The sequence below is a fragment of the Salvelinus alpinus genome, chromosome 18, assembly GCF_045679555.1.
Source record: "Salvelinus alpinus chromosome 18, SLU_Salpinus.1, whole genome shotgun sequence".
Lineage (NCBI taxonomy): Eukaryota > Metazoa > Chordata > Actinopteri > Salmoniformes > Salmonidae > Salvelinus > Salvelinus alpinus.
This window is the reverse complement of record NC_092103.1, coordinates 13,568,377-13,580,640: the sequence shown is the minus strand read 5'-3', so window position 1 is coordinate 13,580,640 and position 12,264 is coordinate 13,568,377. Positions and strand designations below refer to the sequence as shown.

Genomic DNA, 12,264 nt, shown 5'->3' with positions numbered 1-12,264 from the left:
TCATCCATCACGTTCATAGAATACATGGTTATACTAAATCCAGTTCATTACAATAACTGTCAGTGGCATACAGAAACAAGATAACAGATGGATTCACCACTGCTTTTTGCAAGGCCCTATCTGAAACAGAGTTGATAAGCGATGGATTTGAGTTCTCGGAGTTGCAGACACCTAGGTAATCAAACACCGTGGACTACTAAACTACCACAATAAACCCAAGACAAAATTGACCATAGTACAATTCTACTACTAGGGAATCAAAATACTGTAGCCCTTTCCATCATCCTGGACCTTCCACGTATAATATCAAAAACTAAAACAGAAAAAAAACAATAACAAAAATGACAAACAACAAATGACAAGTTGACAACAGATACTACATGGTGGCGCACCATCACCATGAAAAAAATAAAATAAAGTCAAATGCAAACGAGACAAGTAACAAAGAGAAGTAAAAAAATTTATTGCAGTATTTGCTCCGCCAGAAGTGCTGGGGATTCCTTTTCGTTCTCTTGGGTGACCTAATACATCAAAATCTAAATTTACAAAAAACCTCCCCTGCATGTAGGCCACATATACTGCATGCTTCGCTTTCAACCGAATAAATTATATCCAAGAGACTCCATTGTACAGCATGGGTAAACAAAAGGGAATAAAACAATAAAAAGGTAAAAGTTTTAAAAGTAGCTTCCCTGGAAACTAAGCTAAAGAAATCCATCCGGTGCTAGGTTAAACTCCAAGAACACTTTATTAAGAACATTAACAGACTAATTTTCAACATTCACTTTGTTTATTTTTTTAAACAGAATTTTTGTCAGCGATATAAACATTTTTGTCTTTTTTTGTTGTTAAACTATGATACAGTGGGAAAATCAAACAACCGAGTTTGCTGCACAACAGCGAAGGAGCTCCCACACAATGTTTTCCAAACATTTCCTTCTTGTGTTTTTTCTGTTTAACTTAAACATATCCTGGATCCAGATTAAATGTTCATCACAGACCAAAAGTTCACAATACTTGCTCTCTATCTCGTGCTTACATTTCATGTTTTGCGTGTCTGTAGTATTTTTGTATTTTCTGTATTAGAAAAACGTTGGTTCCTCATAATAGAGTTTGGCTGCAAAGAGTTTGTCTGTCTGAGAGTAACCGTATAGTCGATTAGGAAGTTCCGTCCTTGGCTGAGTACAGTGACCGTAAAGTCTGCACCACTCTGTTCGTCAGCTTGTGTGCACTCGTCAAGGGTATTTTCTTGTAAATAATGTCTGACTCCTTGATAGTGTCCACCCAAGGCACAGTTTTGCGTCCGTCCCGTTTCTTAGCCTCAGCCCAAACTCCAGAGTAGGACCCAGCCATCCAGTGCACCCTGTAGCCTGTGTTGGTCTTCTGGATGACGCGTGCGATCTGTGGCCGGTCCTTGTACTTGGGGCAGCAGAGGGCGATGACGTCCATGGAACCTACCGTCTCGTTCATGTGACCTGATGCCTCCGCAGAGTCGCCGTGCTTCCTGGATCTTCGTGATGACTGGGGAAAGAAGCAGCAGTATTACTACGACACCCAGCTAACTACTGCACCGAGGGCAGTGAGAGCAGATACAGTGCCTTGAGAAAGTATTCACATCCTTGACATTTTCCACATTTTGTTGTGTTACAGCCTGAATTTATTGAATTTATTAAAATTAGATTTGTAGTCACTGGCCTACACACAATACCCCATAATGTCAAAGTGAAATTGTGTTAAAAAAAATAATTTAATGACAAATTAATTAAAAATGAAAAGCTGAAATGTCTTCAGTCAGTAAGTATTCAACCCCTTTGTTATGGATAGCCTAAATAAGGTCAGGAGTAAACATTTGCTTACCAAATCACATAAATTGAATGAGTACCTCATCTCTGTACCCCACACATACAATTATCTGTAAGGTCCCTCAGTTGAGCAGTGAATTTCAAACACAGATTCAACCAAAGACCAGGGAGGTTTTCCAATGCCTCACAAAGAAGGGCACCTACTGGTAGATGGGTTAAAATGTAAATTTAAAAAACACTGAATATCCCTTTGACCATGGTGAAGTTATTAATTACACTTTGGATGGTGTATCAATACACCCAGTCAGGAAGGAAACCGTTTAGGGATTTCCCCATGAGGCCAATGGTTACATTAAAACAGGTAGAGTTTAATGGCTGTGATAGGAGAAAAAAAACTGAGGATGGATCAACATTGTAGTTACTCCACAACACTAACCTAATTGACAGAGTGAAAAGAAGGAAGCCTGTACATAATAAAAATGTTCCAAAAGATGCATCCTTTTCGCAACAAGGCACTAAAGTAATACTGAAAAACTTTTGGCAAAGCAATTCACTTTTTGTCCTGAATACAAAGTGTTATGTTTGGGGCAAATCCAATACAACACTTTACTGAGTGTGTACCACTCTCCATATTTTCAAGCATAGTGGTGGCTGCATCATGTCATGGGTATGCTTGTAATCTTTAAGGACTGGGGAGATTTTCAGGATACTAAAGAAACGGAATGGGTCTAAGCACAGGCAAAATCATAGAGGAAAACCTGGTTCAGTCTGCTTTATACCAGACAATAACGACAAATACAAGGCCAAATCTACACTGGAATTGCTTACCAAGAAGATAGTCTATATTCCTGAGTGGCTGAGTTACAGTTTTGACTTAAATCTACTTGAAAATCTATGGCAAAACCTGAAAATGGTTGTCAAGCAATGATCAACAACCAATTTGACAGAGCTAGAAAAAAATTGAAAATAATAATGGGAAAATGTTACACAATCCAGGTGTGGAAAGCTCTTAGAGACTTACCCAGAACGACTCACAGCTGTAATCGCTTCCAAAGGTGCTTCTACAAAGTATTGACTCTTATGTAAATTAGATATTTCTGTATTTAATTTTCAACAAACATGTTTTCACTTTGTCATTATGGGGTATTGTGTGTAGATGGGTGAGAAAAAAAATCTATTTTATCCATCTTGAATTCAGGCTGTAACAACAAAACGTGGAATAAGTCCAGGAGTATAAATACTTTCTGAAGGCACTGTAGGTTTCAGTAGCCAACATGGCAGTCAACAGTCTTCTAAAAAGCCATTAACAGGGACAATAACAGCTGTAAGACAGGCTGCTTGGGGCTCACCCCTGGGGTTTTCTCGTCTCCGTCACTCTCGTCGTCGTCCGTCTCTATAGGAGCCTGGTGGTGGTTCTTGTGGTCCTGGTGGCTGGACCCTCCCAGCAGTGAAGTGATGGCTTTGTTTCTGGCATTAGCGCTGGCAGACGCCTCACCTTCCTCATCCTCTTCATCAGGGTCCAAGTGCTCCATCAGTAACTTAAACTGAGAGAGACAAGAATATTAACCAGTCTGCTGCGCTCAGAAACAACACTAGTTCACCTTACTGCAGGGATCATCAACTAGATTCAGCCGTGGGCCGATTTTTTCTTGAGCGGATGGTCGGGGGGCCGGAAACATAATTACATACAGTTTGGAGACTGCAAATTGACCGCAAGAAGCCGAAACAGATATCATACTTGACTGAAACATAATAATTTCAAACCTTGCTTACATTTTATATGATCACATGTCTATTATGCGTGGGAATACTTGGGAACATATTTCATAAATTAAAATCACTTGGAGCTGATTTCCTGGTGTTTTTACAGTCAAATGTAAATATAATATAACCTAAAAAATTGTGAGGGCTTAGAAAACTTTGGGGGCCAAAACAACCGCGGGCCGCCAGTTTGCGAACCCTGCCTTACTGCATAAACCTTTCACAAACTACAAAAATAAACTCCATCTGGCTCAATTCCAAACCCAATTTTCCAAAACTCCATTATTTCCTTATTACGACCCAAAACAAAACAACTCAAGAGACTTTCAGAAAAAAGGAAGTGAGAGCGATCTCTTACATCAAGATACTGTTTGACGATCCTCCTCTTGATGTCGTAGGTCAGTTCAACATTGGCCAGGTCAGAGGTTAAAAAGTCCAATGTCTGGCGTGGGCTGAAGTGCACGTGACTCTTCCTGTTCACAGCCTTCTCGTACACCTTGGCCGATTCCGTCGGAGAGTACTTCTGGATTTTACTACAGTGGGCGGATGAAGAGGTTAAGTTTAGGTTATTTCTTCATTAACTGCGAAATTGGCATGGCAACATAAAAAGACAGAATACATATCAGTATCATATTGTGATCTTCCTAGCTCAGTCTTGTCCAGTGAGACGGTAAGGTGAGATGTTATGTAGTGACGTACCTGTCTGAGAAGCCATAGAGGTTCTTTAGGTGCTGCTTGAGAACCAACAGCAGAAGGATACCCTGCGAGGCGTTGGCAAAGTCCAACAGGGGGACGGGGTTGTCAGGCAGACGCTGCATCACCTTGTCCAAGTCCTCCATCTCCAGGTCAGAGTCAGAGTCAGACTCCACGTGGGCCTGGGCCCGGTGTTTGGGCTTCTTGGGCCTGTGGACCACCTCATCGTCCTCGTCACTGCTGTTGGAGCGGCTGCTGTGACGCTCCTCCTCCTCAGAGTTCTCCTCCTCTGAGTGATACTTCCTCTCTTTCTGCTTCTTCTCCCGCCGCCTCGGCTCTTTGAGAAGGGACTGCAGAGATGACAGAGGAGTGAGTCAGTCATTCACAACCAAACAAAAGCTAGTGTTGGGGATTATTATAGGGTATAAAACCCACTATAGCTTGTATGTCTTTAAAAGTCACATTATAGGTCGTGTTTTAACAAACCAGTCCACGTGTGGCTGCGTGTGATCTTGTGTGTATGACCTACCTCCTTGAAGGACTGCAGCAGGTTGCTGCCGGACACAGACAGGGTGATGTCTATGTGGTGCATGATGAACAGGGGCTCCTCCTGGCTCTGGTAGGGGAAACAGGCCAGGTTGTCTGCTATGTACAGGAGCATGTTTACCTCCATCTTCTGCAGTGGGGAAAAGTCACAATAACAACAATTACCTTCACCAAACTTTTGTCTACCTGTTCATTCTGTCTATGTACACTGCTATAATACTGATTCTTCTCAATGTGTATCTATCTAGGGGAAGGAGGGACTCACCGAGCTGTCATCAAACAGGCTGAGCAGTGAGATGAGGAAGGCTCGCCGGTGCTGCCGGTTGGATCGGACCATAGAGAAGAGGTGGGCGCAGAGGGCCGAGGTGGTCTCGTCCTGCCGGTAGCCACGGATCACCGTACCCTTAGCTGACCAGATAGCTTGCTGTACCTGGTAGGACATCTTCATCCCCGCCACGGCTTTCATCTGAACACACAACCAAACACAATGCATTATATACATTGATAACATACAGTAGATGATCACACTACCAGTCCGTTGAGAGGCCAGGCTGCTCTTTCTACCCTGAGACCAGCCCACAGACACTCACATGGATGAAGCCGGTGTACTTCTTATCAATCTCCACCAGCTGCTGGTCAGCCTTGTTCCTCATGGTGGGCTCTGGGTCCGTTCCCATGGCAATCAGGTAGGGCACACACTGAAAAAGAAGATGGATCAACAGCAGTTACAAAATCAATCAATTTTATTTTATATAGCCCTTCGTACATCAGCTAATATCTCGAAGTGCTGTACAGACACCCAGCCTAAAACCCCAAACAGCTAGTAATGCAGGTGTAGAAGCACGGTGGCTAGGAGAAACTCCCTAGAAAGGCCAAAACCTAGGAAGAAACCTAGAGAGGAACCAGGCTATGAGGGGTGGCCAGTCCTCTTCTGGCTGTGCCGGGTGGAGATTATAACAGAACTATGCCAAGATGTTAAAAAATGTTCATAAGTGACAAGCATGGTCAAATAATAATCATGAATAATTTTCAGTTGGCTTTTCATAGCCGATCATCAAGAGTTGAAAAACAACAAAACTGTTGACAACAGTGATGCTTTTCTCCATTATAATCACACATGTATTTTTTACATGGCCAGAGTTTAGGAATGATTTGTCTGAGAAGAGTAGCCCAATGGTATGCTGTATGGGTTTCTGAAGTTTTATGTACCTGCACAGGATGGATGAGGCCCTGGTTGAGCGTCAGGGCGATGACGTTGAGGGCAAAGTGTCGTACGTTGGACTGTGTGTGGAAGAAGGCCTCCAGCACCTGCTTCAGGTACAGCTGCATGATGGAGCTGCTCATGCCTGACGAGATGTCCCCCATCTCCTTCAGGTCCTCCTGCTTCGACAGCTTCTTCCCTGCAGACGCACAAAGACGAGAACCATTAGGAACCCTGAGCCTGGTTCAGCCGTATGGAAACTAGCCACTAGACATCATGGAGGCATGCCCTAACTAACACACCCAATATCCTGTGCCCCATTCTAACACTTTATTATATTGCTGTGCTTGTGTGTTTTCTTTTACCCGTATTGATGTGAATAAATTAACTTTTGCTTGGGCCACCAATATGAACATGTATACACTCTATTTTGTAAGTCACTTTGGATAAGGAAATGGAATATATTAGATTGAATAGACGCAGAGGTGAGACTCACACTGTTGGTCGGCCTCCTGCATGCGAGAATCCTCCTCCTGCAGGTATGTCTGCAGGTTCTTCAGCACCTGGATCTTCAGGTTGACGGAGCTCTTCCTGTCCGACAGGATGCCGTTGTACAGACTCTTCACATCCTGCATGAACATCAGCCCTGGGTACTGGATGAACTGGAAGCCTGGAGAACGGAGAGAGGGGGATGGGGTGTAACAGGGAAGGAAAAAGATATCAGCCCAAGCACTGAGGAACAAAAGCCATTGGTGGTGGATGACAGAAGTTTGTTAGAACAACTAGTGGTCTGTGCTAGGGTGAAGTAAGGTTAGCTTTACCTAAACCAATGATGGCCTTGGTCTGAACTTCCTCATCTTCATGTTTGGTGAAGTACAGCAGAAGTTCCATCACTTTGTCCTTTATCACAACCTGAAGGGAAAAAGCAACAGTGACTGACAATACATCAAGTATTCAGGTCTTTAAACATCCCCAACAATACAAAAATATATCTCCCTTCTATTTCCTGGCCCTACCTTGCTGGGGCCCTTGAAGTCCTCCTGGTCAAAGTCAAAGTGGCGACAGAGCGCCCCCACAGTGAACAGCGAGCGCAGCAAGGCCGGTTTGTTAGCAGCCAGAACAGGATTGTTGCAATCCTCTGAGTGCTGGGTCTTCAGCTTGGTCAGGGCACCATAGTAACGGTTGAAACAAGCCCAAACAAACTTGTAGTTGTGAGTGACCCGGTTCACGACAGCTCCAAGACAGCTCACACAGTGTTGCACAACCTGCAAAAAAAAATGACAGAATAACTAAAAACCGGTCCTTCACATTTGATTTGGTTCCTTCGAGGGTTATTTTAGTATTGAAGCTGGTTACAAGCTGTAGCCTTTACTAGAGATGTACCGTCATGCCGTATTTGATGGTGAGTTTCATGAGGTCTTCCTCTATGGTGGTGAGGAAGGTCTCAGAGGGGTGCTCCATCAGAGGGATCACCAGCTCCAGGATCTTGGCCACGTTACAGATCACCATGAAGTCACTCTGGGTCTGAAAACAAGATAAAATTCATATTGATACAGTCACAGAGATTTCTAATGTGAGACTAAGCTTGACCTGTTGGTCATGTTGTTGTATAAAACGTGTACTGACAATAATCAACCACTAGATGGCCCTAGAGCACTATGTAAAATCAAGTGGCTACTTTTTGCTTGAACTTTCTTACACTGGTCTCAATGTTCCAACAAATTGAGGAGAGAAGGTTTGCGTGGGTCCTTACGTTGCACTTGGTGGTGAGGTAAGGCTGCATGGTCATGGCATGTTTGACCATCAGCTGGGCTCGATTCTTACTGAACAGGAAGAGGGTGGTGATGCAGGACACCAGACGATTGGAGTTCACCCCCTTGTTCTCGATATCTGAAACAGAAAAACAGATCCTTCCTTCAGTCTCAACTGGACTTTCTATCATATCATAAATCAACAGTACATTGATGTGTCAGGATAAATGGCGATTCGCAATCTAAACTGTGAGTGACCTCCATACCAGCGAGAGACTCTTCGTATTTGAGGATGTGTTCCACTAGATTGTCCACCAGCTGAACGCAGGCCTTTCTGGCTGGTTTATAGGAAGCATCTTCCTCCGTCTTCAGCAGCTAAGTAAGGGGGAGGTTGTGAGGTGAGGCACACAACGTAAATCTTTCTGGAACTTGTTTGTAACAGCTCTCACAAGAGAAAAGTGATATATGAACAAGTCACAGTAGACCTGGAGTAAACAGCATAACTTCCCCCTGTACTTAAAACTTTCCACGACCACGAATAAATGGGACATCAATGAACCTGAGCCAATGCAAAAAAAGTTTTGAATGTGACTCGAGGCCAACTACCACCACGTAACACACTACGACAACTGGAAATACTCACGTTTTGAAGCAGCTGCTCAAACCAGTCATAGCCTGTATCTTTGCATGCAGACACCTAGGAAAGATGATGTCATCAGGTCAAGACATGTTGAACAGGCAACCCTCAAAATCCAGACTGAGATGTACATTGGAAAGATGTACATTGGAAAGTTATTTGACAGTTTGATAGTTCTGTACTCAGCTTTGAGCCCTGGAACTCACCACATCTGTGATGTTGAGGATCTTACGGGTCATGGCGTCTTTATCGTGATTGGGTGTAGGGGTGAACCAGAGTTTCTGGAAGGTCTCATTCACAAGTTTCTGAAGAAAGTGAGAAAGTGGGAAAGTAAGAAAGTGGAGCAAACGTTGAAATTTGCACACAAATGTGCAGACGACAACGTTCTGCAGCCCTGTGAAGTATCCATCAACAAATGAAACACGGACATGTATTACAGACGCAGACGGATACACACCTTGATGCCCTCCTCGTCGTTGACCCTGCGGATCATCTTGACACACATCTCAGTGATCTTGTTGAAGGTGGGTTGCTCCAGACAGATGTCTCTCAAGATCTTGATCACCCTCTTCCTCACACTGATACCCGTGTCCTAGAAACAAGAGGGGTGCAATGAGTTCAGATGGGAATGCAACATCCACCATATATTTACACATTTTCACTCCAGGGCTACCTCTGCCTTACAAGCGATCATTATATATATTGTCGGAAATAAATGAAACATGAAATAAATAATGTCATATTAACAAAACGACAATCTGAGTTACTTTTGTTGAGTAGAGGAGACATGATAGCTGTTCAAATGCATTTTGTTTACGTTTGAGAAGCCTGCAGTTCTCCAGCAGAGCCCTGGGTGGCAGTGTGGAGAAAATAATATTACCTTAGGTGAACTTTTACACTTGGAATGAACTCTCAGCTAGAGGTGGGAAGTGTCATCAGCCCAGTTCCATTTCTCACTACTCTGTCTCAGCTGATGCCTTCTCATTCTCCTAGAAAGGGCTCTGAGCCATGTTATCCTCTCTAACAGCTTGTTTGCGCATTGCTCAAAGAGTTGCACTTCACAGCTGTGTTTAGGGTGTCACGCTGTGACTCTATCTGTGCATAAAGATGTGTGATAACCTGCTTGCTCAGGTGTGTATTGTGGTCCGTGTGTGTTCGTTACCAGTATTCTCTCGATCAGCATGTCGTAGTACTGCTCTGTGAGCTGGGGTCTGCTCAGCACAAAGCGTCCCAGCAGCTCCACTGCAGCCTCGCGAACACTGGTGGAGTTGTCCATCAGACGACCATGGACCCCGCGCTGCATGTCCAACTGATGAGAGGAGAGGATGAGGACTGAGGAGACACTTATGCACAGACAAACAGGTATATATAGGTATATATACAGTGTCTTGCAAAAGTATTCACCCCCCTTGACATTTTTCCTATTTTGTTGCCTTACAACCTGGAATTAAAATGGATTTTGGGGGGTTTGTATCATTTGATTTACACAACATGCCTACGACTTTGAAGATGCAAAATATTTATTGTGAAACAAGAAATATGACAAAAAAACAGAAAACTTGAGCGTGCATAACTATTCACCCCCTCAAAGTCAATACTTTGTAGAGTCACCTTTTGTAGCAATTACAGCTGCAAGTCTCTTGGGGTATGTCTCTATAAGCTTGGCACATCTAGCCACTGGGATTTTTGCCCATTCTTCAAGGCAAAACTGCTCCAGCTCCTTTAAGGTTGATGGGTTCCGCTGGTGTACAGCAATCTTTAAGTCATACCACAAATTCTCAATTGGATTGACGTCTGGGCTTTGACTAGGCCATTCCAAGACATTTAAATGTTTCCCCTTAAAACTTCTTATGGCTGGGGGCAGTATTGAGTAGCTTGGATGAATAAGGTGCCCAGAGGTGCCCAGAGTAAACTGCCTGCTACTCAGTCCCAGTTGCTAATATATGCATATTATTAGTATATTTGGATAGAAAACACTCTGAAGTTTCTAAAACTGTTTGAATGATGTCTGTGAGTATAACAGAAAAACCTGAGAAAAAATCCAACCAGGAAGTGGGAAATCTGAGGTTGGTCTTTTTTCAACTCATTCCCTATTGAAGATAGTGGGATATTGGTCATGTTGCACTTCCTAAGGCTTCCACTAGATGTCAACAGTCTTTAGAACCTTGTTTGATGCTTCTACTGTGAAGGGGGGGCCGAATGAGAGTGGATTGAGTAAGGTCTCTCCCAGAGTGCCACGAGCTGACCATGCGCGTTCATGTGAGAGTTAGCTTGAGTTCCATTGCATTTCTGAAGACAAAGGAATTCTCCGGTTGGAACATTATTGAAGATTTATGTTAAAAACATTCTAAAGATTGATTCTATACTTCGTTTGACATGTTTCTACGGACTGTAACGGAACTTTTTGACTTTGTCTGCTCCTAGTGAACGCGCTTCGTAAGTTTGGATTTGTTTACCAAACGCGCTAACAAAGGGAGCTATTTGGACATAAATGATGGACATTATCGAACAAAACAAACATTTATTGTGGAACTGGGATTCCTGGGAGTGCATTCTGATGAAGATCATCAAAGGTAAGTGAATATTTATAATGTTATTTCTGAGTTCTGTTGACTGCACAATATGGCGGATATCTTTTTGGCTTGTTTGGGCTCTGAGCGCCGTACTCAGATTATTGCATGGTGTGCTTTTTCCGTAAAGTTGTTTTGAAATCTGACACAGCGGTTGCATTAAGGAGAAGTGGATCTAAAATTCCATGCATAACAGTTGTATCTTTTAGCAATGTTTATTATGAGTATTTCTGTAAATTGATGTGGCTCTCTGCAAAATCACCGGATGTTTTGGAACTACTGAAAATAACGCGCCAATGTAAACTGAACAAAACATACATGTATTGTCTAACATGAAGTCCTATGAGTGTCATCTGATGAAGGTCATCAAATGTTAGTGATTAATTCTATCTCTATCTTTCTCTATCCCGTTAACGGGATCGCAGCCGTAAGAAGTTAAACCACTTGAGTGTTGCTTTAGCAGTATGTTTGGGTCATTGTCCTGCTGGAAGGTGAACCCCCGTCCCAGTCTCAAATCTCTTGAAGGCTGGAACACGTTTCCCATAAGAATTTCCCTGTATTTAGCGCCATCCATCATTCTTTCAATTCTGACCAGTTTCCCAGTCCCTGCTGATGAAAAACATCCCCACAGCATGATGCTGCCACCAGCATGCTTCACTGTGGGGATGGTGTTCTTGGGGTGATGAGAGGTGTTGGGTTTTCACCAGACATAGCGTTTTCCTCGATGGCCAAAAAGCTCAATTTTAGTGTCTTCTGACCAGAGTACCCCTTCTTCCATATGTTTGGGGAGTCTCCCATATGCCTTTTGGCAAACACCAAACATGTTTGCGCACTTTTTTCTTTTGGCTTTTTTTCTGACCACTCTTCCGTAAAGCCCAGCTCTGTGGAGTGTACAGCTTAAAGTGGTCCTATGGACAGATACTCCAATCTCCGCTGTGGAGCTTTGCAGCTCCTTCAGGGTTATCTTTGGTCTCTTTGTTGCTTCTCTGATTAATGCCATCCTTGCCTGGTCCGTGAGTTTTGGTGGGCGGCTCTCTCTTGGCAGGTTTGTTGTGGTGCCATATTCTTTCCATTTTTTAATAATTGATTTAAATGGTGATCAAAGTTTCTGATATTTTTTTATAACATAACCCTGATCTTTACTTCTCCACAACTTTGTCCATGACCTGTTTGGAGAGCTTCTTGGTTTTCGTGGTGCCCCTTGCTTAGTTGTGTTGCAGACTCTGGGGCCTTTCAGAACAGGTGTGTATATATACTGAGATCATGTGACAGATCATGTGACACTTAGATTGCACACAGGTGG

The 12,264-nt window shown here is 43.2% G+C and overlaps 1 protein-coding gene across 4 annotated transcripts in view; it reads right to left on the bottom strand.

Moving 5' to 3' along the window:
* Window positions 1-439: 439 nt before the first annotated feature.
* LOC139543829 (nipped-B-like protein B) overlaps window positions 440-12,264 on the bottom strand; it is a 50,867-nt gene continuing 39,042 nt past the window's right edge. For all 4 annotated transcript variants that reach the window (XM_071350287.1, XM_071350288.1, XM_071350289.1 and 1 more), the window contains 18 exons: window positions 9,554-9,700; window positions 8,849-8,983; window positions 8,598-8,696; window positions 8,398-8,451; window positions 8,021-8,129; window positions 7,757-7,893; window positions 7,387-7,527; window positions 7,020-7,268; window positions 6,825-6,915; window positions 6,500-6,673; window positions 6,012-6,202; window positions 5,393-5,500; window positions 5,068-5,268; window positions 4,786-4,932; window positions 4,263-4,606; window positions 3,922-4,096; window positions 3,152-3,346; window positions 440-1,521 (listed from right to left, as the gene is read on the bottom strand). In XM_071350287.1, the coding sequence (XP_071206388.1) occupies window positions 1,159-1,521; window positions 3,152-3,346; window positions 3,922-4,096; window positions 4,263-4,606; window positions 4,786-4,932; window positions 5,068-5,268; window positions 5,393-5,500; window positions 6,012-6,202; window positions 6,500-6,673; window positions 6,825-6,915; window positions 7,020-7,268; window positions 7,387-7,527; window positions 7,757-7,893; window positions 8,021-8,129; window positions 8,398-8,451; window positions 8,598-8,696; window positions 8,849-8,983; window positions 9,554-9,700 (3,060 nt within the window). In that variant the 3' untranslated portion in view covers window positions 440-1,158. The remainder of the gene's footprint in view (window positions 1,522-3,151; window positions 3,347-3,921; window positions 4,097-4,262; window positions 4,607-4,785; window positions 4,933-5,067; window positions 5,269-5,392; window positions 5,501-6,011; window positions 6,203-6,499; window positions 6,674-6,824; window positions 6,916-7,019; window positions 7,269-7,386; window positions 7,528-7,756; window positions 7,894-8,020; window positions 8,130-8,397; window positions 8,452-8,597; window positions 8,697-8,848; window positions 8,984-9,553; window positions 9,701-12,264) is intronic.